General features: G+C 39.1%; 1 protein-coding gene across 1 annotated transcript in view; it reads right to left on the reverse strand.

Moving 5' to 3' along the window:
- Window positions 1-24,594, reverse strand: part of ADAM12 (ADAM metallopeptidase domain 12) — a 314,025-nt gene that overhangs the window by 79,251 nt on the left and 210,180 nt on the right. The window contains exon 11 of the mRNA XM_063307340.1: window positions 15,700-15,848. Coding sequence (XP_063163410.1) covers window positions 15,700-15,848 — 149 coding nt within the window. The remainder of the gene's footprint in view (window positions 1-15,699; window positions 15,849-24,594) is intronic.

Below are 24,594 nucleotides of genomic sequence, written 5' to 3' on the forward strand. Positions count from 1 at the left end.
AGAAGTGTGTTATTCAAATGAATGCAATAAATGTTAGCATCCAAGAAAAAAAAAACCAGAAGGACAGTATAAATGCTGTGAGAATATAGAAAAATTATAAGGCTGCAGGTGTAGCCTTCTTAAGTAGAGAAATATTAAAATATGGATGTACTTACTTATGGGGAAGCTATGTGTCTTGTTTAACATCTCTAAGAAGAGCGTATATTTTCTGGACCATTTGAAGAGTGCCCTAAAGAAAAACTAGCATGCAAAAATTACAGTGAGATTAGTTTGTCAAGGTTTTTGTTAGAATTATGATCAGAAGGATACAAGAAGTATAGCTTTATGACAGATGGAAGGAAGGTTGCTCTTCAGTAGTTCTTTGAAAAAGTATGACTAGGAAATTTATTGCATTTTTGTTGATTTAGAGAAAGTGCACAATAAAGTGAAAAGATCTGAATTACAAAATATGGAGTTGAAGGTAAGTTTCTTAAGAGTAGTGTTTCAGGGAAGTAAAGCTTGCATAAAATACATGGAATGCTTGGCAAGTGGCTTTACACTGTGTTGGGAGTAAGACAAGGAAATGTGATGGTCTCTTGGTTGTTGAATGTATTAGACTGTATGGTGAAATAAGTATGAATCTTAAGACAGATGCATAAAAATAATATAGTGAAGTTTGACAGAGAAAATGAAGCAAACAACTGCAAGTTGTATATAAATGGTGAAAGTAGGTGAATTTATGTACTTAGAATGTTTATGAAGGATAAGAACATGGATGGAGAAATTCTGTGATGTGAAAATGCTGGTAGAAAGATAATGGATAGAATGTGTGCTGTTGTGAAGAATGAATTCATGTCAGAAGATGTGAAAATGGCTATGTAAAACATGTGTTTCTGCCTAGTTTGTTGCAGGAGAAAGAGAGTTGGATATGTCAGAGGAACATAAGAGTAAATTGAATGCATTGGGAATCAGATACTTCAAAAGTATAAGTGATAAAACAAGATGAAATGGGATCAAGAACAAATGGATACTGAGTGACTGTAGATTGAATACATAAGTGAGTGACCAGTATTAAAGAAGTCCATTGTGGTAGTTTGGTCATATAGGGAAAATGAATGATGACTGAACTGCAAAATGAATATATGGTGGATGAGTGAATGAGTGAAAAGGAAGGGGAAGGGAAAGACCAAGACAACTGATTGGGTAAAGTTGATGGGATCCTGAAAAAGGAGAAGATAAGAAATTTGAATAACCAAAGGCAACATATGAAGTGGTACATAGATGTGGTGAAAGCAAGGTGGCTGCTTGAAAAAAATGAAAAGCTATAGTGAACAGTGTTGGTTTAAAACTTTAAATTTCTTTGGCTTTCTATTTTTTTGGTCCTTTTCTGTGATCTGTGTAACACTGCTTATACTGAAAGGGAATACCATGACATACATATATACATACATACATACATAATGTATGTTTGTGTGTATGTATGCATTGGCTGTTTATCTTTTTCATGTTACATTAAAGAACCAGATAATTAAAGAATACTAATAAAATCTACCTTATATCAAGAATAATCAAACAGTATGGCTTAATCCATCATCTTAAAATAACTTTCATTAAAGAAAGCAGCTGCTTTACATTTAGATCTATTTATAGAAGGGAAAGGAAGACAAATGTTATAGCATTAATCAAATGAAGGTCTGGTTTTCACAAAGAGCAAACATCTTCCTAGGCAGTCACATTATATAGTTGGGTGCTCACATTACTATCTTTCTTTGTTTATTAGATTTATATAGCTACCCATGTGGAGTTCTTGGTGCTCTCTGAGCTTGGTGTTTGCTTGCAGATGTTTCATTGCCCAGCTAGATAACATCAGGCTCACACTGATGATGTTACCTAGTTGGGTAATGAAATGTCTGCAAACAAACAACCAAGCTCAGAGAGCACCAAGGACTCCACAATTCAACCCTAAGCTACAGATATTCTTTTCTACCATAGTCACCCATCTCACACAAATGACTCTGGGTGATGTACAAGGATTAAACAAATACACACCCATGACATACAACCTCAAGCACCCAAGGATAAATAATAACTGACTCATAGAAAAAAAAGCACATGAACAACAGCAGAGCTCATCTAACTACTTGATCCAAGCTTCACCTGCTTGACCCAAACATCAGGGGAAACAGCCCACTCTTCAAGGCCCCATGAAAGGCTAGGAGGATTGGGGACATCTCTCCAAGTGCACCTTCCTTTTTCACACACACACACACACACACACACACAATGTGTTCACACAGAGCAAGTTAGCCTAACTAGGAAAAAGCTTGTTTAAGAATCTTCTTTTGGACATGTTACGGTTTTGGGGTTTTTATTTCTTTCACATATAAGGAATTGTTTTGTTTCAGCATGCATTCAGTCATATGTATTCCACTCTGTGGCCAAAAGCATTAAAAAAAAAGGCTAACAACATTAATTGCTCACTGTAAGCATTAGGCTTAAATTAGATATGCTTTTGAAAAAGATTTCATATCTTTTAAACTAAAAAAAGAGGCATGGAAAATCTGGACATTTTTTACACTTATAGTTCTGACTTTTTCCATTTGAAAAAAAATTAAAGCAATTTATAATGGTTTTAAATATTTAATAAAGAATAGCAAATGAATGATCAGTCTCTTACCTTTAGCTGCATCCTGTTGATTTCAAGAATTTAAATGAAATGCTGACATAAGGCTATTCTGACATTTCATGCTTGTTTCTTACCAAATGAAAATGGGGAAGCATTGAACTAAATCATGGCATTTTTAAAAAAAATGCAAACTTACACTGCTGGCAAAACAGCAAGTCTGTCACAACCAATTTATTAGCCAGTAGTGAATTTCAGGATTAAATATATATATATAGTTAAATTCAGATTGGGCTGGAAAAATAGATGTTGCAGAATTTAATTAGGAATGGTTTACCTTGCCAAGATAATTTCATTTTCTACAAATCATTAAATAGATATATTCAGATGGTTCTGCTGATTCTGCAAATAAACATCTATAAACAGCAGCAAGTCTGAGAAATGCAAAGCATTTCTAACTTAAGAAAAATCAGTTAATCTGGAGTTAACCATTCTTGCCTGCGACTAATTATTGTTATGCTTACTGAAGATATTCAGGCGTATCAATCAATTCTCTCAATTTTAATTCCTCCATACATCCATTATAGCAAATGACTATGTGTACAATGGACAGAAATAAAGAGGGCTATTCTTTGCATAAGAGGCAGATGGTACAAATAGAAACTTAAGTTACTTTTGCTTACCTCATTGTGTTCCAGCTTTCCACACTATTTCCTTCCCACCTGTCTTGTTTCCAATGATGAGATCATTCAAGGCAAAATACAAACAGAGCATAGGAACCCAACACAAGAGAACTTTAAGCAAAACACTTACAACAACCAGCCCACCACAATGGGCTGGTTGTTTCCAAAACTTTAATGTATTATTCCTCCATTTCTGCTGGAGCTCTGAATCAGACCAAGGTGAAGCCAAATTCCAAAGTGGATGGTGTAATTTGGAATAATTTACATTTGTATGTGGTGGAGTGGAAAGCTCTCATTTGCTCCACTTCAAATCCGAGCTCTCCCCAGAGCTCTGATCTGGACCTGTTGCTTAAGATCATAGCTATTTTATAAATAATGTCAGCACTGCCCATATTTTTGCCCATAGGGGAGGAAATGCATTTTGCTGTTTGTTTAAGATGCTGTGTTAGGGAGGAGAGGGAAGGAGAATATGGTCTGCCCTTAAATAAGAATGGTCTTTGCAGTCCCCCCCACCCCTGCCAATCAGTGCCTTGGGAAGTCGAACAACCTTGGAAAATATTATTTTGCTGCTATATGATGATGTTTTATGATTTGACTTAACTAGCTGGCTGCATTAATGGCTGTCTTCTTTTATTATATTAATCTTTTAGATTTCTCCCTGCTTTCAGAGAACCAAATTTGGGAAGCAGAACCATTGATCTTTACGCAACCCCTTTCTTGCATAAATCCCTTCAAATCTTGAAATATACCAGGTATCAGATATATCAGATGTCCTTCATGTCAGGAATCATTTTTGTTCATAATTTCATGGCAGTCTGCCTCAAAACAAGGAAGAGATAGTGTGGTCACTTTATTATTTAAAAGAACAGAGTTCTTTAAAAGAACTTTAAAGAAACAGCTCAAAAATCTTGAGACTGATTTCTAGGAATTTCATTGTACTTCATCTGTTCATATTGGTCTAAACTTCCTGTCAATTTCACCCCATTCTGTTGAAAAATAAAACAAATTAAAGTCATTAGACATCTGTGTTTCCAAGAACTGGATTAGATCAGTTTATTCTTATAATGACCCAGAGTATATCAGGACATTTCTGAAGCTCTGGAGCTTGTCCTCAAAGTGGACTGGATGGTCTCTGTACAACCCCCAGTTTCTAATACAGATAATGCAGATAGGAATGAAACTCTCTTTTTTAACTTCTAAAAATGTTAGCCTGATTTTCACTAAAAATAACCCCTCTTCTGGGAGAGGAAAAAATAATCTGGATATTAACATTTATTAAAACTCTATAGGTCTATGGTGTTTTAGAAATGGGGCTTACAATCTAAGCAAGACAGGACCACCTTGAATTGGCAGAACCAAACTTTAGGAAATGTGTTCTCTATTGCAATTAAGACAGAGCACCCACATTAAACTCAATCACCTACAAAGATGGACTTGGATGAAGGCTGTGAAGAAAGGACAGAAGCTTAATATTGTTTCTGATCTCACTATGTGTAGAAGTAGAAGTGAGCATGCATAAGTATTGGAAATCATCATTCAGACAGGCCCAGAGACTCTCCAGAGAGTTAAAGCTTTCAATGTATATCAATTGGCAGTGTTTTAGGTAGGTTACTTGCCAAAACAAATACATTGCTTTAAGCTTTCACTGTGTTATCGTTCCCAAGTTACCCATATGAAATGAATGAAAAGAGATGAAAGAATAGTTTTAAGCAAGCAGGACACAAATGATGTAGGGTGTATTGCTAATATCATTGCCCTTCAATAGCATCATATGGGTATTTTCCTTTTATCTCTAAATTTTCATTGAAGATGGCCTCAGAAGAGCTGAATTCTTAATTTACCAACCATTTAAATAATCTGGTAAAAATCAGGTTCAGGATAATCTTTAGCTATTACTGTTGTAGTTGCTTGGTCAATAATTTACTTTAAAAACCTATCCCATTTTGATACACAAGGCAGAACACATTCACATGTGAACATACCTTCTTTCTCCATATTATGTTTTGGGACCAGAAATGACATTAATAAATGAAATAGAGGATGCTCAGCAACTTGAATACAGTTCCATTGTGGTTTTTGAATGGCAACATTTGTTTAAATAATACTTTTTCAACAGTATCACTTTCTATCTTCAGCAAAGGATCGCTACCTTGTCGTGGTGCTGGAGCTTGAGCACCTCAGTGATGCCATGAGCTAAACCGTGAAGGGCCACCCAAGACGGGAAGGTCATGACAGAGAGGTCAGACTAAATGCGATCCCTGGGGAAGGTAATGGCAACCCACCCCAGTATTCTTGCTGTGAAAACTAAATGGATCAGTACAACCAGAGATATGTCGGTATACCATCGGAAGATGAGACCCCCAGGTCAGAAGATGGTCAAAATGCTACTGGGGAGGAACAGAGGATGAGCTCAACTAGCCCCAGACGTGATGATGCAGCTAGCTCAAAGCCGAAAGGACGGCTAGCAGCCGACGGTGCTGGTGGTGAACGGCGAATCGATGTTCTAAGGATCAACACACCATTGGAACCTGGAATGTAAGATCTATGAGCCAGGGCAAATTGGATGTGGTTATTGGTGAGATGTCAAGATTAAAGATAGACATTTTGGGCGTCAGTGAACTGAAATGGACTGCAATGGACCACTTCACATCAAATGACCACCAGATCTACTACTGTGGACAAGAGGACCACAGAAGAAATGGAGTAGCCTTCATAATTAATAGTCAAGTGGCTAAAGCAGTGCTGGGATACAATCCAAAAAACGACAGAATGATCTCAATTCGAATTCAGGGCAAGCCATCTAACATCACAGTGATCCAAATATATGCCCCAACCACAAATGCTGAAGAAGCTGAAGTAGAGCAGTTCTATGAGGATCTGCAGCACCTACTGGACAACACACCTAAAAGAGATGTTATTTTCATCACAGGAGACTGGAATGCTAAGGTGGGCAGTCAAATGACACCTCGAATTACAGGTAAGTATGGCCTGGGAGAACAAAACGAAGCAGGACATAGGCTGATAGAATTTTGCCAAGACAATTCACTCTGCATAACAAACACTCTCTTCCAACAACCTAAGAGACGGCTTTATCCATGGACTTCACCAGATGGACAACACTGAAATCAGATTGACTACAGCATTTGCAGCCAAAGATGGCGGACATCTGTACAGTCGGTAAAAACAAGACCTGGAGCTGACTGTAGTTCAGATCACGAACTTCTTCTTGCACAATTTAGGATCAGACTAGGGAAGACCCACAGATCAGCTAGATATGAGCTCACTAATATTCCTAAGGAATATGCAGTGGAGGTGAAGAATAGATTTAAGGGACTGGACTTAGTAGATAGGGTCCCAGAAGAACTATGGACAGAAGTTCGCAACATTGTTCAGGAGGCGGCAACAAAATACATCCCAAAGAAAGAGAAAACCAAGAAGGCAAAATGGCTGTCTGCTGAGACACTAGAAGTAGCCCAAGAAAGAAGAAAAGCAAAAGGCAACAGTGATAGGGGGAGATATGCCCAATTAAATGCAAAATTCCAGAGGTTAGCCAGGAGAGATAAGGAATTATTTTTAAACAAGCAATGCACGGAAGTGGAAGAAGACAATAGAATAGGAAGGACAAGAGACCTCTTCCAGAAAATTAGAAACATTGGAGGTAAATTCCAGGCCAAAATGGGTATGATCAAAAACAAAGATGGTAAGGACCTAACAGAAGAAGAAGAGATCAAGAAAAGGTGGCAAGAATAGACAGAAGACCTGTATAGGAAGGATAACAATATCGGGGATAGCTTTGGCGGTGTGGTCAGTGAGCTAGAGCCAGACATCCTGAAGAGTGAGGTTGAGTGGGCCTTAAGAAGCATTGCTAATAACAAGGCAGCAGGAGATGACAGCATCCCAGCTGAACTGTTCAAAATCTTGCGAGATGATGCTGTCAAGGTAATGCATGCTATATGCCAGCAAATTTGGAAAACACAAGAATGGCCATCAGATTGGAAAAAATCAACTTATATCCCCATACCAAAAAAGGGGAACACTAAAGAATGTTCAAACTATCGAACAGTGGCACTCATTTCACATGCCAGTAAGGTAATGCTCAAGATCCTGCCAGGTAGACTTCAGCAGTTCATGGAGCGAGAATTGCCAGATGTACAAGCTGGGTTTAGAAAAGGCAGAGGAACTAGAGACCAAATTGCCAATATCCGCTGGATAATGGAAAAAGCCAGGGAGTTTCAGAAAAACATCTATTTCTGTTTTATTGACTATTCTAAAGCCTCTGACTGTGTGGACCATAACAAATTGTGGCAAGTTCTTAGTGGTATGGGGATACCAAGTCATCTTGTATGCCTCCTGAAGAATCTGTATAACGACCAAGTAGCAACAGTAAGAACAGACCACGGAACAACGGGCTGGTTTAAGATTGGGAAAGGAGTACGGCAGGGCTGTATACTTTCACCCAACCTATTCAACTTGTATGCAGAATACATCATGCGACAAGCTGGGCTTGAGGAATCCAAGGCTGGAGTTAAAATCTCTGGAAGAAACATTAACAATCTCAGATATGCAGATGATACCACTTTGATGGCTGAAAGTGAAGAGGAACTGAGGAGTCTTATGATGAAGGTGAAAGAAGAAAGTGCAAAAGCTGGCTTGCAGCTAAACCTCAAAAAAACCAAGATTATGGCAACCAGCTTGATTGATAACTGGCAAATAGAGGGAGAAAATGTAGAAGCAGTGAAAGACTTTGTATTCCTAGGTGCAAAGATTACTGCAGATGCTGACTGCAGTCAGGAAATCAGAAGACGCTTAATCCTTAGGAGAAGAGCAATGACAAATCTCGATAAAATAGTTAAGAGCAGAGACATCACACTGACAACAAAGGTCCGCATCGTTAAAGCAATGGTGTTCCCCGTAGTAACATATGGCTGCGAGAGCTGGACCATAAGGAAGGCTGAGAGAAGGAAGATCGATGCTTTTGAACTGTGGTGTTGGAGGAAAATTCTGAGAGTGCCTTGGACTGCAAGAAGATCAAACCAGTCCATCCTCCAGGAAATAAAGCCAGACTGCTCACTTGAGGGAATGATATTAAAGGCAAAACTGAAATACTTTGGCCACATCATGAGAATACAGGACACCCTGGAGAAGATGCTGATGCTAGGGAGAGTGGAGGGCAAAAGGAAGAGGGGCCGACCAAGGGCAAGGTGGATGGATGATATTCTAGAGGTGATGGACCCGTCCCTGGGGGAGCTGGGGGTGTTGACGACCGACAGGAAGCTCTGGCGTGGGCTGGTCCATGAAGTCATGAAGAGTCGGAAGCGACTAAACGAATAAACAACAATCACTTTCTATCTTTTTATTTTATTTTTTCCTTGTTAGATATATTTAGCCAATTATACTAATTCTCACTAGAAAAAAATCATCCAGATACTACTTTAATCTCCCTCAATGTGTATTATTTTTCTCTTATTAATATTCATTGTATGTTTATGCTATGAGCAGCTGATCTCAAATTTTAAAAAAGGAATAACTGTTTTAAGCTGTGTCCATTTTAGCAAGAAAGAGTTCAAGAAATGCCAAACTCCCCTACTGAAATCCAAAGAATGGTAAAATGCATCTAGCATTTGGATTGCAATTACAGGCAATCAGCAGATCAGAATTGCTATGGAATTGAAAAGGATGGCAAAGACATTAGTATTATAATGAATCTATATGGGAGCAAACATTTTTAAAGTTTGAAAGAGACTTTTCAAAAAAGTTTTCAATCCAAAAAGAAGTGTGCCAGGGGCATTTCCTATCACACCTCCTTTTCATTGTCTACACTGAAAAATATTTGATGAATTAAGCACTGCACCAGGACTGAAGATGAGACAGGAAAATAAACAACAAGCTATGCAGATGATACTGTGCTCCTGGTAGAAAAAGAAGAGGACCTGGAGCTTCTAATTGAGAAAACAAGTGAAAAGTGTGGGTTATCTATAAATATTAAAAAAAAGGGAAAAAAAACTCTCCAAAAATTAAAACAATGGTCTATGATGCCATTCTTAAGAAAGTCAAGAACTGTGTCTATTTTGGACACGTATTTACAGAAGATGGGAAGACAGTTGGTGAAATAAGGAGGAAAATAGAAATTGCCAGGAATTTCCTTAGAAAGGAAAACCTTTCTAAGCATGAAGAATATTCTGACCTCAAGGGAAGTTGACTTAAAATTAAGAATAAGAATGACCAATTGCAACATCTGGTTAATTCTTCTTTATAACTCTGAGACATGAACAATATCCAAGGAGGCTTTGAAAAGTGGCTTTTAGGATGAATCAAAAGATCAAATCCTCAAGTCCTAGAGATGGCATAGGAGTAAAGAAGCCTCAAAAAGGCTATTAAAGAAAGAAAATGGAGATATAGTTGGGTCATATACTCAGACACAACTCCATAAAAAGACTCTGCTAGAAGAAATAGTTGAAAGAAAATGAAGCAAGGGGCAACAAAGAGACACTTAGAATAGCAATATATATAAACTGGACTGGTCTAAATTATGAAGAATGTACAAGAGTGGCCCAGAGGCAGACTTACGGTTTTGCTTGCATCTCTGAATGCTCTGAAGTACCTTTTTGGAATCAAAACTGAAGTGCTGCACAGCCCTAATAAGAAAGATATCAGGTTCTTTGGCAGCTGCCTAAAACCAAAAGTAATTGTTTTCCAAGCAAAGTTTTATTGAGATAAAAAGGGACAGGGTTACAAGAATATATCCCTGAATACATTAGGGTGGAGACTTTCTGATTTTCTTTGTAATAGCCCTCCTATGATCCTGCAAGGTGGGTCTTTTCATTGATAACAGGGAAACCTGCAGCTGGCTGCTTATATAACAGCCTCCCAAACCTTTTTGAATCTGAGAACCAACTCTTATAAAGGGCTAACTTCCATGACCCCCAAAAGGTTATTTGATCTCTTAATTTGTACCCAAAAGCATGCTTGACCAAGACTTACTATATAACAATGTCAGCAATGTTTAGAAAAATCTACCATGGAGGGAGTTATAGAACAGTGGGGTGGCCAATCACAACACACTTGTATACCAGAAAGCAAATTGTACCTGTTGCTGTCTTTCAGCCCCAATAGTCTATTAGATTGCTTCCTATTATCCCAGCTCATGTTTTTTTTTTTTTTCTGGGCAGGGTGACACAACAGAATTCTGGACAAAGCACTGAGTGTCTGGCAATTTCTCAACACTCATTCTGCCTCTGCCACACACCTCTTAGCCCACCAAACCATCTAGTCAAGTGCAGCAGGAGTCTAGCAGGCATTTCAGTTGTGTTCATGAGGCTATTAGCTGAATCTCATGTAAGCTTGTACTCTACACACATTTATTTCCTGTTTGCTCTCTCTTTCAATAATTTCAATAACTGGATCAAAATTTTTGAGCTGAAGGTAATTTAATCATGCTCTACTGGGAGGCACAGTCTCTCATAAGCCTGTAAACTAATTACTGTTGGCCAAAGGTTACAAATGGACTGGTTTCAAATCCATTATTAAAATAAAATGACACAAGTGTCATGACCTTCTTCCTCCCCACAGCCACAAATCATTTAATAGAGAACCAGGCAGACAATCTTACAGTGATATGACTATCTTCAAAGAAGTTTCTCTATTAAACAACCTTTTCCTAGCACTTTGCTTAAGCATTTTGTAAGCACTTACATGATGGTACTGGTGAATGTATAGTGTTCCAAAAATCGTTAAGGTCTCATGGAAGGAAGGATCAGAGTAAAGACACATAATTCTGCCTTTTACAATCATGCAACTTTGATACACTAATAATACAAGTCAGATATATCTGTTATTTCAGAAATGTATGCAAATGATAGAATATACTAAGCTTGTATCAGTATTTGAATGTCAATAGATCATCACTAGCATAAAATGCCAACCAATATATTGCCATGGGGTAGCGATAACATGTAGCTTTGTATGAATAGAAAGAGGCCCCAAAGGCAGAAGGGTTTGTTCAGGAAGATTTCATGTGAAGCATGAAAACTCTGAAGAAGACACAATGAGGCATGGGAAATAAAATTCTTATGACAAAAGATAGTTCTCGAAATAACAGATGGGCTCCATGTGAATTGGATGAGGCAATAGCATTCAGAGTGAGAAAAATACCAAGGGGACTGGCCATCTTGCTAGAAGGTGTGAAGATATATGGGAACGGTAGTCTTTGGAATCATTACATCAAACAAGATACATGAACAATAGTGTCCTTCCTCAAGTCTTCTGGAACTCCAACTTAGTCTGGCCAGTTAGACTTTGAGTTGAGCAGATGTGAAAGATGTGCAAATGTCAGTGGGTGGAGCTAAGAAAAGTTAAACCTACATTTGTTTCTACAAGGCTCTGGAGAAAAAAAGAAGTAGCACTGGGACTGCTCTCTGGGTCTCAGTGTGAGGGGGCACAGCATGAGAAAACATATCTTAAAGGTGTTTTGGAAATCTCATCTCCCAGATCTTGATAACAATTTCCCCTACAATGTAAAAAGTACATTGTAAGAACGGCTTGTGACAAATAAGAATAAGTCAAAGAAGTTGGATTGTCTTCTCTTTTATATCATAGGTATCTAGTAAAAGTTTATTTGATTAGATGGGCTGGTAAATAATTTTGTGATCTAGTGATTTTTCTGGAGAAATTTCCAGGCTCATCAAAATGTCAATTTATCAAATCACCTAATTTCCCTTTAAAAATCTGAGTAAACATTCAAAGCTAGTAACTCTCACAGAATATTCAGCATAGCAGTACACGAGCTTGGTTCTGATTGATTCAGAATTAAGCATTTTCAACATACTGAAGGCAACAACATGAGACGCAAGAGGAAAAAAAAATATTTATCGCAAACCAGCAGTGAAGAAAGAAAGGAGATTATAATGGACTTGACATCTGGATGTGATTGGTAAACCAGGCTATCATTAGCAAGCACTTGTATTACCATCACCACCTGATTTTGTTTAAATAATAGGCAGTAGAGCAGAAAATAAATTCCATGTATATTCATAAATAAAACTGAATTGGCAGCAGTATTATCAACTAAAGGGCAATGTGCACATTTATGTGCATGCACACATTTAAAAATAATGAAAAAGAGGTCGAGAACCATCTCAAAAGCAAAAAAAATGTAATCTATTCCCTTAAATGGAGCACACACCATAAAGAACGGCCATGATTTAAACAAATTGAACTAGTTAAAACATGATTTTACTCTCAAGAATGTTTATTTTGATTTTGCAGACCCCCAGCTTCAAACAACAAATGTATGCAATAGAAAAAAATGAAAGAAACAAACAAACATAAGTCACAGACTCCATAAAAGAGGCTAGCACTGCATTCAGGATGAGGACAAATCAATTTGAGCTAGCAATAAAATACTACTGGGCTCCAACTGGGGTAGATGGAACAGCTCCCACGATCTGGACTCTGTGCTCCTATTAATGTATCCAAGATGGTATTTGAATTTTTCACAGCTGCATCACACTGCTGGCTCATATTTAATTGATAATCTGCAAGAGCCCCCAGATCCTTTTCCTACGGAGAACTGCCATGCCAGTTCTCCCCATCATATACTTGTGGCTTTCATTTTTCCTACCCAGATGCAGAACTTCTCATTTCACTTTGTTAAATTCCACCCTATTCATTTAAATCCATGGTTTTATATCAGTTTTTGGCAGTGCCTCTCTTCAAAGCTAGCGGAGGCTTCGTAGCACAGGACTTGCCGGAGGGTTCTGTCAGCAGCCACAGCTTCTTGGCGTCACAGAATAACACCCATGGTTATTACAAGAATGGACTTCCAATGCCGCCGTTGTGTTAAACTCTGTGCTTCCAGCCTGGGACTGCAGAGCCACCTTCGTGTCCACAGATGAACTGCACAACAGCATGTCTTCTTCAAACCCAAAGGACTACCTATACATCAGCCTGCTGCTCAAGCCTATCTAGATCATTAGTCACCCCTTCCAGTATTGCATCATCTTAAACTTGGTATGAATCCCCTGAACTCCACCTCCAAGCACTGATAAAAATGCTCAACAATACTGGGCAAAGGACAGAGCCCTGGGGCACTCCACTCAGTACTTCCCTCAAGCTGAATGAACCCATTAATTAACACTCTTCGGGTGCAGTCATCTAGCCCCTGCTTTGCCATTTTAGTAAGGAGAACATAAGGAGAGATTTGTCAAAGGCTTTGCTGAGCGGCTATATACTATACTATACTATACTATACTATACTATACTATACTATACTATACTATACTATACTATACTATACTATACTATACTATACTATACAGATATACTATGCCCTCTATTTCCTTGATCTACTAAGCTAGTAACTCTGTCAAAGAAGGCGATAAAGTTAGACTGACACGATTGTTTATGACAAACCCATGCTGGCTCCTGTTTAATTTTAACATGCCTATTCAGGTGCTCACAAACATGCCATTGAATAATCTGTTCATGATCTTGCCCAGAAGATATCAAGCTGTAAGGTCTATAGTTTCCTGGGACTTCCTTTTTTCCAGTCTTGCGAGTGGGAACAACATTTGCTCTTGTTTGGCCTTCTGAGATCCTGCCAATCCTCTGGGAGTAACCAAAATATTAGCAAGAATGGTTCTGTGATTACCTACCCTAGTTCTTCCAATACCGTGGAAAGTAATCCATCTGGCCCTGGAGCCTTGAATTCATTTACATTAGCTAAATTCTCTCTTCCTTTCCCAGTGACATTCCAACAGCCATCTAGGCTTCATTTCCCTTCTGAGAGAAGACGAATGGAAAGTGCAAGTTAGAAAGTTCTGCTGTCTCATGATCACCCATTTCCAGTTCACCTCTTTGTCCTTGCAACAGACTTTCCCTCTTTGGCTTCTGTTTTGTTTCTAACATACCCACAGAACTTATTGTTGTTTGTAGGGTCTTTTGCAAGCTTTAGTTTGTTTTGGCTTTACCCTTCCTGACACAATCTTCACAGTTCCTGAGATGACCTCGCATTCTTCTTTGATTGTTCCCTTCCTTCCATTTCCTGTACATGTGTCTTTTCCTCTTCAGCATTTTAGAGAGCTCTCCATATACCCATGCTGGCCTCTTTAGATTTTATCTTTCCTTCCTTGTAACATGCTTCTGGCATGTACTATACCTTAAAGGAAACTGTTCAGGCTGATATGAGAGAGAGAAGATTTTAGCTTGAAGGAAGACTCCTGGCAAGATATGGGGAGCTTCATCCACATTGAAAACAATAACTGAGTGTTGTCTAATGTCAACAATGTACCTTGTTGTTTGAATGCTATTTCCTAATGATATATGTAAGACCTGCAAGAAATTCCCAGTTAGAGATGGAATGTTTCATTTTCCTTACTAGCTATACAGGGAGAAGGAATTATAGTACTTTTTTTTTTGCAAAATTATTTCCATCTTTTCTTTTTTGTAAGTCTTAACAAAATAAGAATAAACTATACTTTAATTAACATGTATTCCATTCCAACTGTATGTCACATGAGCATATTAATTTCCATTTAACATCGTAGCCCAACCCTACAACGTAGTGATCACCAGATGTGTTAAGCTCCAACTCCCTTAATTCCCAATCAACATGGTCAAGGTCATGTGGCCTGGAAATCATTGAAATTGTAGCTCCAAGGCTCTGGGGGGCACTGGATTTGGGGAAAGCTGGTTTAGGCACATTCCTAAAATTCTTGCAGTTAACAGAGGGCCTGGAACAAGACTCTCTCAATCTAGAAAAGCTAAACTTATAAAAAATTGAGAGAAGTTTCCTTTCATGATTGGCGTGCTACAGCAACTCTTTCCAATGTTTACTCCACCCAGCAAATCACATGCTAAATTGAAGTCATTACTCTATTGAGTGTGAAAGATGGCTTGGACTGAAGTATGGATAGTGCAGTAATTGAATTTTTGGACTACAGTAAAGGAGTTCTTTAAAAACTTCAGTTAGCTGAGATGGAAGAAAGCAGATCAGATGTTTGAGAAGCCAGGGAAAGTATAAAGAAGCTCTGCAACAATATTCAGTTATATTCGGTTTCTCTTTACTTGCTAGGTTTTCTGTCTTATGATCTTGTTTTTCTCCATTTTACACTAGGAGGATAGAAAGACATTACAACTTAATAGCTTTCCACACATGTTCCTTTAATAATGCAGGTGAGTGGGTGGGAAGAATCTTTACAGTTATATTCAAGTGATTAAGATATTTTTTCTTCAAGAATTGAACATTTAGAATGTTTTTTATTCTAACAAATTAAGGGAGAGTCTCTGCAGTAAGGTCTAATTGGTATAAACAGGATGTACTCTTCTGCTTATGAAATTTATGGAGATATACATTGGGTCTAAAAACAAAAGCAACAGTAACAGGCAAACATCTTTTCAAATATAACTTGCACTTACCCAGTTGAAGGATTCATAATGCACCCCCCTTTGTCTGCAGATGTTTTGCAGTTGCAACCTCTTTCCAGTGTATCATGGTTCATACCAAAATTGTGGCCTAGTTCATGAGCCAGAGTTACTGCTGCTCCCAATGGATTGTCTGAATGATCCTAAAAAGAAAGCACAGAAATTGAGAAAATAAATCTCATTGTTATAAACCATCCAATCCTGCCCCTTAGCCCGATTTATTAGAAAGTATTATGTACCTAGAAATTGGTAATATTAGCTAGCTATTACCAGAGTACACAGATACTTGCTGTTTTCCAGATTCATATTTACCTTTTCTTAGCTATGAGTCATATATACAAGCCACTTTGTACTACTGTTTGAAAGGCAATCATTTGAGGCAGTATCAGAAAGCTATTTTTTATGGGTGGTTATCAGTGTGATTTTGTAAATGTCTACAGAAAAACATACTGTGAAAAAAGATGAATTGCATTAGCAGTAGGGGACGTAATATTGCTTCAACAACTTGCAACATGGAGGGTTTTTTTTCGATACAGTTGGATCTCAAATGGTGATTCATACAGTTGCTTGTGTGTATGAACTGAGCCATACTCAGGTTTGAAAGATACTCTATGTTGGTCTGTTACGTCCATGTACTGTCTAGTTCCCCCTAAGCTAATGTAAAGCCACCAGAAATGGCTACTGTGCAAGAGAAGGCACCAAGGTCAATGTCTTCTGGAGAGAGGGTGAAAGTCCTAGGTGCTGAGAGGTGAGATGAGATGAAACATTCATCTTTTGGTAGCTGCCTACTCCATAGCTTCACAGAAAGCACTGCAAAAATATTTTTGCATTTCCTCAGGAACAGCAGGTGTTCTGATTAATTTTTCAAGTTACTTGGCTCAGCCTTCAAAGATCTACAGAACTCTAATTGCATCATTGGGACAGAGGGGTACAGTGTCGATCTCAGATTGGTGTAGCTCTTGTAAACAGAAAGGGACTCTGATATGTAGATTGTATACTCCTATTCATGGTCTGGTTCACACATGAATGTGTAGCAGTGATTGTAACATGAAATGATGACCTGACGGATGGTCCATTGAAACAGAGACAGAACTTTCACATTATCTTAATGTAAAGAGAATCATTTTATATATTGATGGGCAATTCATGAATTGCAAAGAAATAATGTAAATCCACATGTAAATTAGACTTAAGTAATTCACCGTAAAGTGTTATGATGCATCAGATAATGTAATAGCTTGGCATAAGTATACATTTTCAAAAACATTGGTAGAAAGCAAATGTTCATTTCACTACCAGTATACAGAAGTAGCAATTTTCTGAGTAAGTCCTATAAGAACTCTGTAGTCAATAAGAGTAAAGGTAACATTACGTTCTCCTCCTCCTCCTCCTCCTTCAATTTTCTGAGTAAGTCCTGTAAGAACTCTGTAGTCAATAAGAGTAAAGGTAATATTAAGTAGTTTCCTCTTCTTTCTCTTCTTCTGTACAACTGTATCCCAGCAGAAACTCATTTCAGTGATTTCAGATGTCAACCACATCTTGGCTCAAACACTTACATGATAACCTTTTCATAACTTTCCCTATGATATCCACCTATTTCATTGCAAAACTAATCTCCTTATATACCCTCCCCCCTCCCAAAAGGTTAGAAGTATAACATAAATGAATGCTTGGCTATCTATCAGTCAGTAATTATTATACACATCTTTTTCTAAATGCCTATTCTTCAAATATATTCTTCAAAATGTACTCTTCAAAAATAAGTCCTCTTCACAACCTCTCAAGCACTCTGATTGGTACTGAGAATAAATGTTCAGAACTGCCTAAAATCTAAAAAAAAGGGACCTCAAACATATTAGTGACTTGAATTTCATAATTTTCTATTATAGGTGCTTCTAATATTATGAATAAGCTGTCATATGAAAGACAAATGAAATAAAACATCCTATCAATTCAGAAAAGCGATTATTCTTTGATCATTTGAGTGAATGTAATAAGTTGAATGTATTTCATCCAGAACTCTATGATAGTAATTTTTAATACACTCAGTTATGCCAATTTGCCCTTGAGAGTTTTTAGAGGATGGAGTTGCCAAATGTTGTCTTCAGCTGTTTTTTTTTTTTGTGGGGGGGCTTCAGGGGGGAAGGGTACTGCTTTTTTCTCCTTCTTTGCATTGCATTGAATAGGATCAGTCACCAGCCCCATGAAGAAGGAAAGAAGAGGTCCCAAGTTTTTAAATTTTGTTTTTAATATCTATTTTCAATACAATTATTTTCTTTGCTCTACAGACAGCTGTAGAACAAGTAAAACAAGTTCCTATTTTAAAGTACTGAAATGCACTTGTATGTTGTAGACCACATTATGTAGTATTATCCTATGCAGAAAAAACACAGCAGAGAAACTACTGGATCCCAAACTCTGATGGACTCTTGTCAAGCTAAAAAGGAAATTAATATACCAGTTCCAGGGCTAGTAAATGTTTTATTTCTTGTCAACGTGCATATGGATGTGCATCTTAAAGCCTTGCTCAGTTTGCCCTCAATATATCCCAGAAGCATCAAGGGCTAAAGGACTGCAGCAAAGGCATCATGAGAAAGATTTTTCAGATGTAACTTGGATGTGGCCTCAGAGCCCCTCAATATTTGGAGGGGCTGAATTACAATTATAATCTGAATTATAAACTTGTTTATGTGATGGAAGGGGAAAATTATTAAATACTTGGGAGTATCACATTCTGGGAAGTATGGGCCAAGTTCTCAGGCTAGAAAAGCTGCACAGCCCTGACCTGGGAAGATCCATCTAGTGTTAGAAATTCTGAATTTCTGATATATTTAATGAACAGTTGTTAATATTATTATTCCTTATATAAAGAAGTACTGTGGGAAAATAATGTTATGAAGTGCATCAGCTTCAACAGCACTATGGAAGAGATGCTGTTATGTAACTTTTCCATTTGTTTTTGGGAAGTACAAAAATAGTAAACTTTATTTTAAAGATGCAAACTAAGCCCCAAATCTTATTTTATAGTTTCAGATTTTTCTTTAATGTAAGACTTGTTATAATAAATAATCACAGGAATAAATAAAAGCAAAGATAGTATCACACCTGGACAAGGGCAATGAATGATATAGCTTGAAGAAGATACCATCATCAAGTAGAAAATCAGAACTATTTGATGCCTTCTGAATACAGGTTTAATAGTTATCTAGCCCAGATTCTTCAAGGCAGGAAGTACCACACTGCAGCAAAATAATTGCACAAAAACATTCTAAACAAACCATTGAAAACTTCTGTGTTGATGAGAAAATTACAGGAAGCTAGAAGAATGCTCATGTTCCTAGTCCGTTTTTTTTTTCTTCTTTCTGTTTTTAAATTGTTTTCATTTGTCACATGTTTTTACAAGAAGTTTCACAGTCATCAACCTGAAATCATCCATGACTCCAACCACTGAAGACTATGGAGCAAAAAAATTAGGATGGTTTCAATGAAGCACTGATCCTTAAAATTTACATTGAGGACAGGTTTTGAGAATACAACTGAATAGTTGGACAGTAGAGCCATCTCCACTATCTGGTTTTGCAGTTAATCACCTTAGGTCTGGATTGCTATCAGGGTTACCTGCATAAGTAGTCAAAAAATTCAAGATGCCAACCATACCACATGATCAAAGTCTTGGCCCCCTTTTACATCTGCTGCACTTATAAAGGGGGCAGGGCTTTGATTGTGCAGTTGCAGCTGCCATCTTAACTTTTTTGCTTTCCCCCTCAAGGACCTTCCTGACTGCTACTCTGTCTTGCCTTAAGTTTCATACAAAAGTAGAGAGGCAAAGACAAAAAGGCCAGCTCAAAGAAAAAAAATAAATAAAACACTTGAAGCAACTGCAGGGTGTGGTCCAGAATTCAAGACAATGTGTTCCAGTACATGTATCAAGGTTCAGAGGGTTAGGGTGGATTATTTCCCTTGAAGGACACTGTATCTTTTACATGAGTGTATTTAGATCTATCCCTACTGCTGCATGCTCCTAAGGCTCTCCTTTCAGCCAACTGTAAGTTAGACTTGTGTCCTTCCTGCTTCCTATTTTGCAGCTCTACATTGCTTTACGTTTCACCAGTGTGTATGGTCCATTGTAGGCAACAGATTGCATTTTAGCTGACAGCAGCCAACTAAAAAATGAGGCAGGGGGTTCACTTCACAAAATGCCCTACAACTGGATTCTCCTTACATCCTTATTGTATGTACAGTATATTGATCAAATAACACAGTTGCCACGCTGTCACCACAGTATGTGTTATGGCACTGCTTTGTGCTAAACACTACTGGCCAGTTTCTCCAAGTTATAGGACAAAATCTACTGGCCTGGCACCAAGTACTCTGATTTAATTAGTTGGTGAACTGCAGCCAAAATATTCCATCATTCTTCCTTCCTAACTTTATTAATACTATGTATCAAGCTAACAGCAAATGCAAAAAATGTGTTAAGCTATTGCCAAGGGAGTTATTAACTGTTCTGTCTCCATCCTGGGCAGGTTTTCTTAGGCCACCTGATGGCCCCCCGATTCCCCCAGGATGACAACAGTGATGCTATACTTAGCCCAATGCAGCCTCTTGAGCTCTTAAGTCAATACCCTTTGCCTCTACAGGAACTGGGTTACAGACTTGCACCATTCCATCCAGCTGACAGAGAAAAGATAACGTCCATTGTGCAGCTGCTAGGGTAGCTAATTCTGTCCCTCTTTTCTTTTCTTTTGTTATTTTTCTTTTTACTTTTTTATTGCTTTACCATTTGTGGCAGTACATTTTGTTCCTATTTTATTTGAAGTGTTAGTTTTATTTATTTAATGTGCACATATGCATACCCTGACAATACTGAGGATGGAAAGGACAAAAGGAGTGTTATGGAGACATCCCAGGCTCTTGGATTTCTGCAAAGCCAGCAGAGAAATTTAAAAAATGATCTCTTCCTAAACAAAGCAACTAATAAGAGGACAGAAAACAGAGAAGATAAATTAAATTCTTTTTCAACAGACATGATGTGGAATTGGAATCAGCGCTCAGAACTGTAGAAGCAATGTATAATAGAACTCCTCTCTTCTTTCCGGGAGGAATGATCACAAAAAACCCAATTGTCTTCAAACTGCTTCTCTAGTTTTGTCAGCTGCTTTGGTGGGTACAATTGAATGACCCCTAATCATCTCTTGGAGACCCTTCTCCCCCACTACGTAATGAATTATTTCTGAAGGAGGATGTAGCTGGATACAGGCCTAAGTAATGCCTTTTAACAGCACAAACTGTACTGGTTATTTCTGGATAATTAGTGGCAATAAAACAAAAAAGATAGACTTGCTAAAAGGCTACCTCAAAACATTTATGAAAAACCATCTAGATAGACTGACAGCTTTTATAAAAGTACTAGATACTGTCCTTCGAGGCGTTTGGCAAATTGGCACATTGGATATCCATATACTAACTGATTACCAGGCAAGATTGAACCCACAAGAATAAAAGGAACTGCAAAACAAAATAGTTGGCTTCAACCCAATCAAATCACACTGCGGATTCTCTCTAATACTGTCATGAGTACTGATGGTGAGCAGGAGGGGGCTCCTATCCAGGGGGGGAAACGCATGCGTAGTACTGAGAAGTTAAGCAGCCATTCAAAGAGACACAGAACAGACCCGCCTTGACTTTTGGGGTTTATCTGTCTGGGTTTTTCCCACGCTTCTTCAGTTTGTTAGGATTTTCTGTCTAATGTAGCAGTAATAAAACACTAGAGACCTATTCCTTGTCTCAGCATGGTTCCTGGCTGTTAGGACATCAATCCTAACAAACTCCCTACTCCCGTTGAAAGAGGGAGGAACAAAAAAAAAAAAAAGGAAGAGACATTTGGGAAAGTGTCATCGGAAAACCAGGAAATTCGGCAGGCCATCCAACAACTGACAGCAGCATTGCAACAACATCAACAACAAGTAGATCTCCAGATCAACACATTACAAGCAGCCATGCTACAGCAGTTACAACAACCAGCTCTGATTAACCCACAACCGGTGCCAGCAGCAGCAGCAGCAGCTCCGCCAGTAGTCTTGAGATCCCAGGACAGTCTACCAGAGAAGTTTGGAGGAGAAGCAGGACAGTTGAGAACCTTTCTCACACAGTGCACAATGTTTTTTGACAGCAGACCGGCAGAGTTTCCCACAGACAGAACCAGAGTCACCTTCATTTTAAGTCTGCTAAAGGACCCAGCAGCCAAATGGGCTATTCCCATGGTGGAGAACAACAACCCAATAAACGACTACCAGAATTTTCTGGCAGGGTTCCGAACACACTTGGACGACCCGATCAGAGAGGTCACTGCCAGCCGGGAAATTTGGAAGTTCAAGCAAGGCAACAAGAGGGTGGGAATTTACATTGCTGATTTCAAGCTGTTAGCAGGAGATCTGGACTGGAATGAGAGTGCCTTGAAAGATCAATTCAAATGGGCTGGATGAAGAAATAAAAAATGAATTAGTGCACCAGGGAACACCAGCTACCCTAGAAGGTTTTTATCAACTGTCCGTGGTCATAGACGCCAGGCTAGAAGAGCTCAGACAGATGCAGCCGGGGAGAAACAGGGGCCTCAGAGTGCTTCCAGGATTTCCAGCTCTCTCTGCAGCATCTCTTTACTCAGGACTAGAGGAGCCGATGCAGATCGGGGCGAGCAGGAGGCTTATTTCTGAGGCTGAGAGACAGAGAAGGAGAGAGAGAGCCCTCTGTTTCTACTGCAGAATCCAGGAGCACATGGTGAGAGCTTGCCCAGCGAGAAGCCAAGCAAATTCCTTAAGAGCCCCAGGGCAAGCAGCAGAACCAAGAGCCACCTCCGCCTCTACTTCCAACCAGGGAAACTCCGTCGGTCTCCCTCCACAGAGCTCAGCAGGGAGACCATCAATCAATTAAGAAGGGCTCATTCCGAGGATTCCAGGCAATCCTTTTACTACTCACCAGTCATAATGCACGTAAACCTAGAGCACCAGGTCAAGCTAGAGGCCCTCGTGGATTCCGGAGGTTCCACCAATTTTATTGATGTACAGACTGTACAAGACCTCAACGTCCCGACCATAGAATTGCCACGTCCCATAGAAGTGGAGACCATTGATGGCCAGCCCCACAAGGCAGGGCCGATTAGAAGTTTCACAGAACCTTTGCAACTAACAATGGGAGACCACACTGAGTGGATCCAACTTTATGTTACTGCATCACTTAATGTGCCTATAGTCCTGGGCATACCTTGGCTGAAGATCCACAACCCATTGTTGAACTGGACTACGGGAGCAATCTCCTTCCCAGCTAAGGAATGCCAGAACCACAAGATTCAAGCTGCTCTCCTCTCTCCAGAAACCAACGCAGTCACGGAAGCAGGGGGGGTCCAGTTACCAGCCAAGTATGCAGATTTCACAGACGTTTTCAGTGAACAAGAGGCCACAGCATTATCCCCCCATAGGGACTGTGATTGCACCATTGAGTTGATACCAGGAGCCAAGATTCCAGCAAGGAAACAATATCCCATGTCCCCCAAGGAACTAGCCACCTTAAAGGATTACTTGGATTCTAATCTCCAAAAGGGTTTCATTCGACCATCCACTTCCCCAGCGTCTGCTCCTACCTCCTTCGTACCAAAGAAGCCTTACCCGTTGGCACCGGCAAACCAGGAGGCACCCATGAGAGTGGTGCATGAGTTCAGTTCCCTCAATAAAGTCACAGTCAAGGAAAATTACCCACTCCCCCTAATATCTGATCTGCTGGATCACTTACAGAAAGCACACATTTTTACTAGGTTGGACCTCAGGAATGCGTACAATCTGATCCGGATGAAAGAGGGCATGCATATCTGACTGCCTTCGATACCAGGTTTGGTAAATTTGAGTACCTTGTTTTGCCCTTTGGCTTGTCTAATGCAGGAGCCATATTTTCCCGATTTATGAATCAAATTTTCTCTGATGTACTAGATAAGTATCTGGTCATTTATCTAGATGACATATTAATATTCTCTGAGGATGCTACAACTCATGTAACCCATGTACGTAATGCCTTATAAAGACTGAGAGAGAACAAGCTGTTCGCCAAGCTAGAGAAGTGTGCCTTCGATTTAACTGAATTACATTTCCTGGGCTATAAAATATCAACAGAAGGCATATCCATGGATCCTTCAAAGGTCCAGGCAATTCTCTCGTGGCAACCCCCCCGAAACGTGAAAGAGGTACAAAAATTCCTAGGGTTCTGCAATTTTTACAGGAGATTCATAAAAAAATTTAGTGACAGGGCTAAACCCCTCACACAGCTTTTGAAGAAAGGATCAAAATTCATTTGGGGGGAGAGAGAGCAAGCAGCCTTCCAAGAATTTAAGCAACTCTTTGCATTCCAGCCGCTTTTAAAGCACCCTGATCCCACGAAGCAATTCATAATGCATTCAGATGCTTCAGATATTGCTATTGGTGCTGTTTTATTGCAATATACAAACAAAACAGAGAATACATTGCTCCCTTGTGCATTTTTCTCCTGCACACTCTCACCAGCAGAGAGAAACTATGATGTTTTTAACAAGGAGTTGCTAGCAATTAAAGCAGCATTTCAAGAGTGGAGGCACTGGCTAGAAGGTGCAACCTTTCCTGTGAAAGTTTGCACCGATCACAAGAATTTACAGCTTCTACAAAACGCCAGATCCCTCACCCCACGCCAAATCAGATGGAGCCAGTTTTTCTCCCGTTTCAATTTTGTTATTTCTTATGTTCCCGGGGCGCAGAACTGTTTGGCAGATAATCTGTCTCAATCCATTCAGGCAACCCCCACTACTCACCAGGAGGTACAGGCTATTATATTACAACCTCACAACTTTGATCAGTCTATGAGGGGGAACCA

The sequence above is a fragment of the Candoia aspera genome, chromosome 6, assembly GCF_035149785.1.
Source record: "Candoia aspera isolate rCanAsp1 chromosome 6, rCanAsp1.hap2, whole genome shotgun sequence".
NCBI lineage: Eukaryota > Metazoa > Chordata > Lepidosauria > Squamata > Boidae > Candoia > Candoia aspera.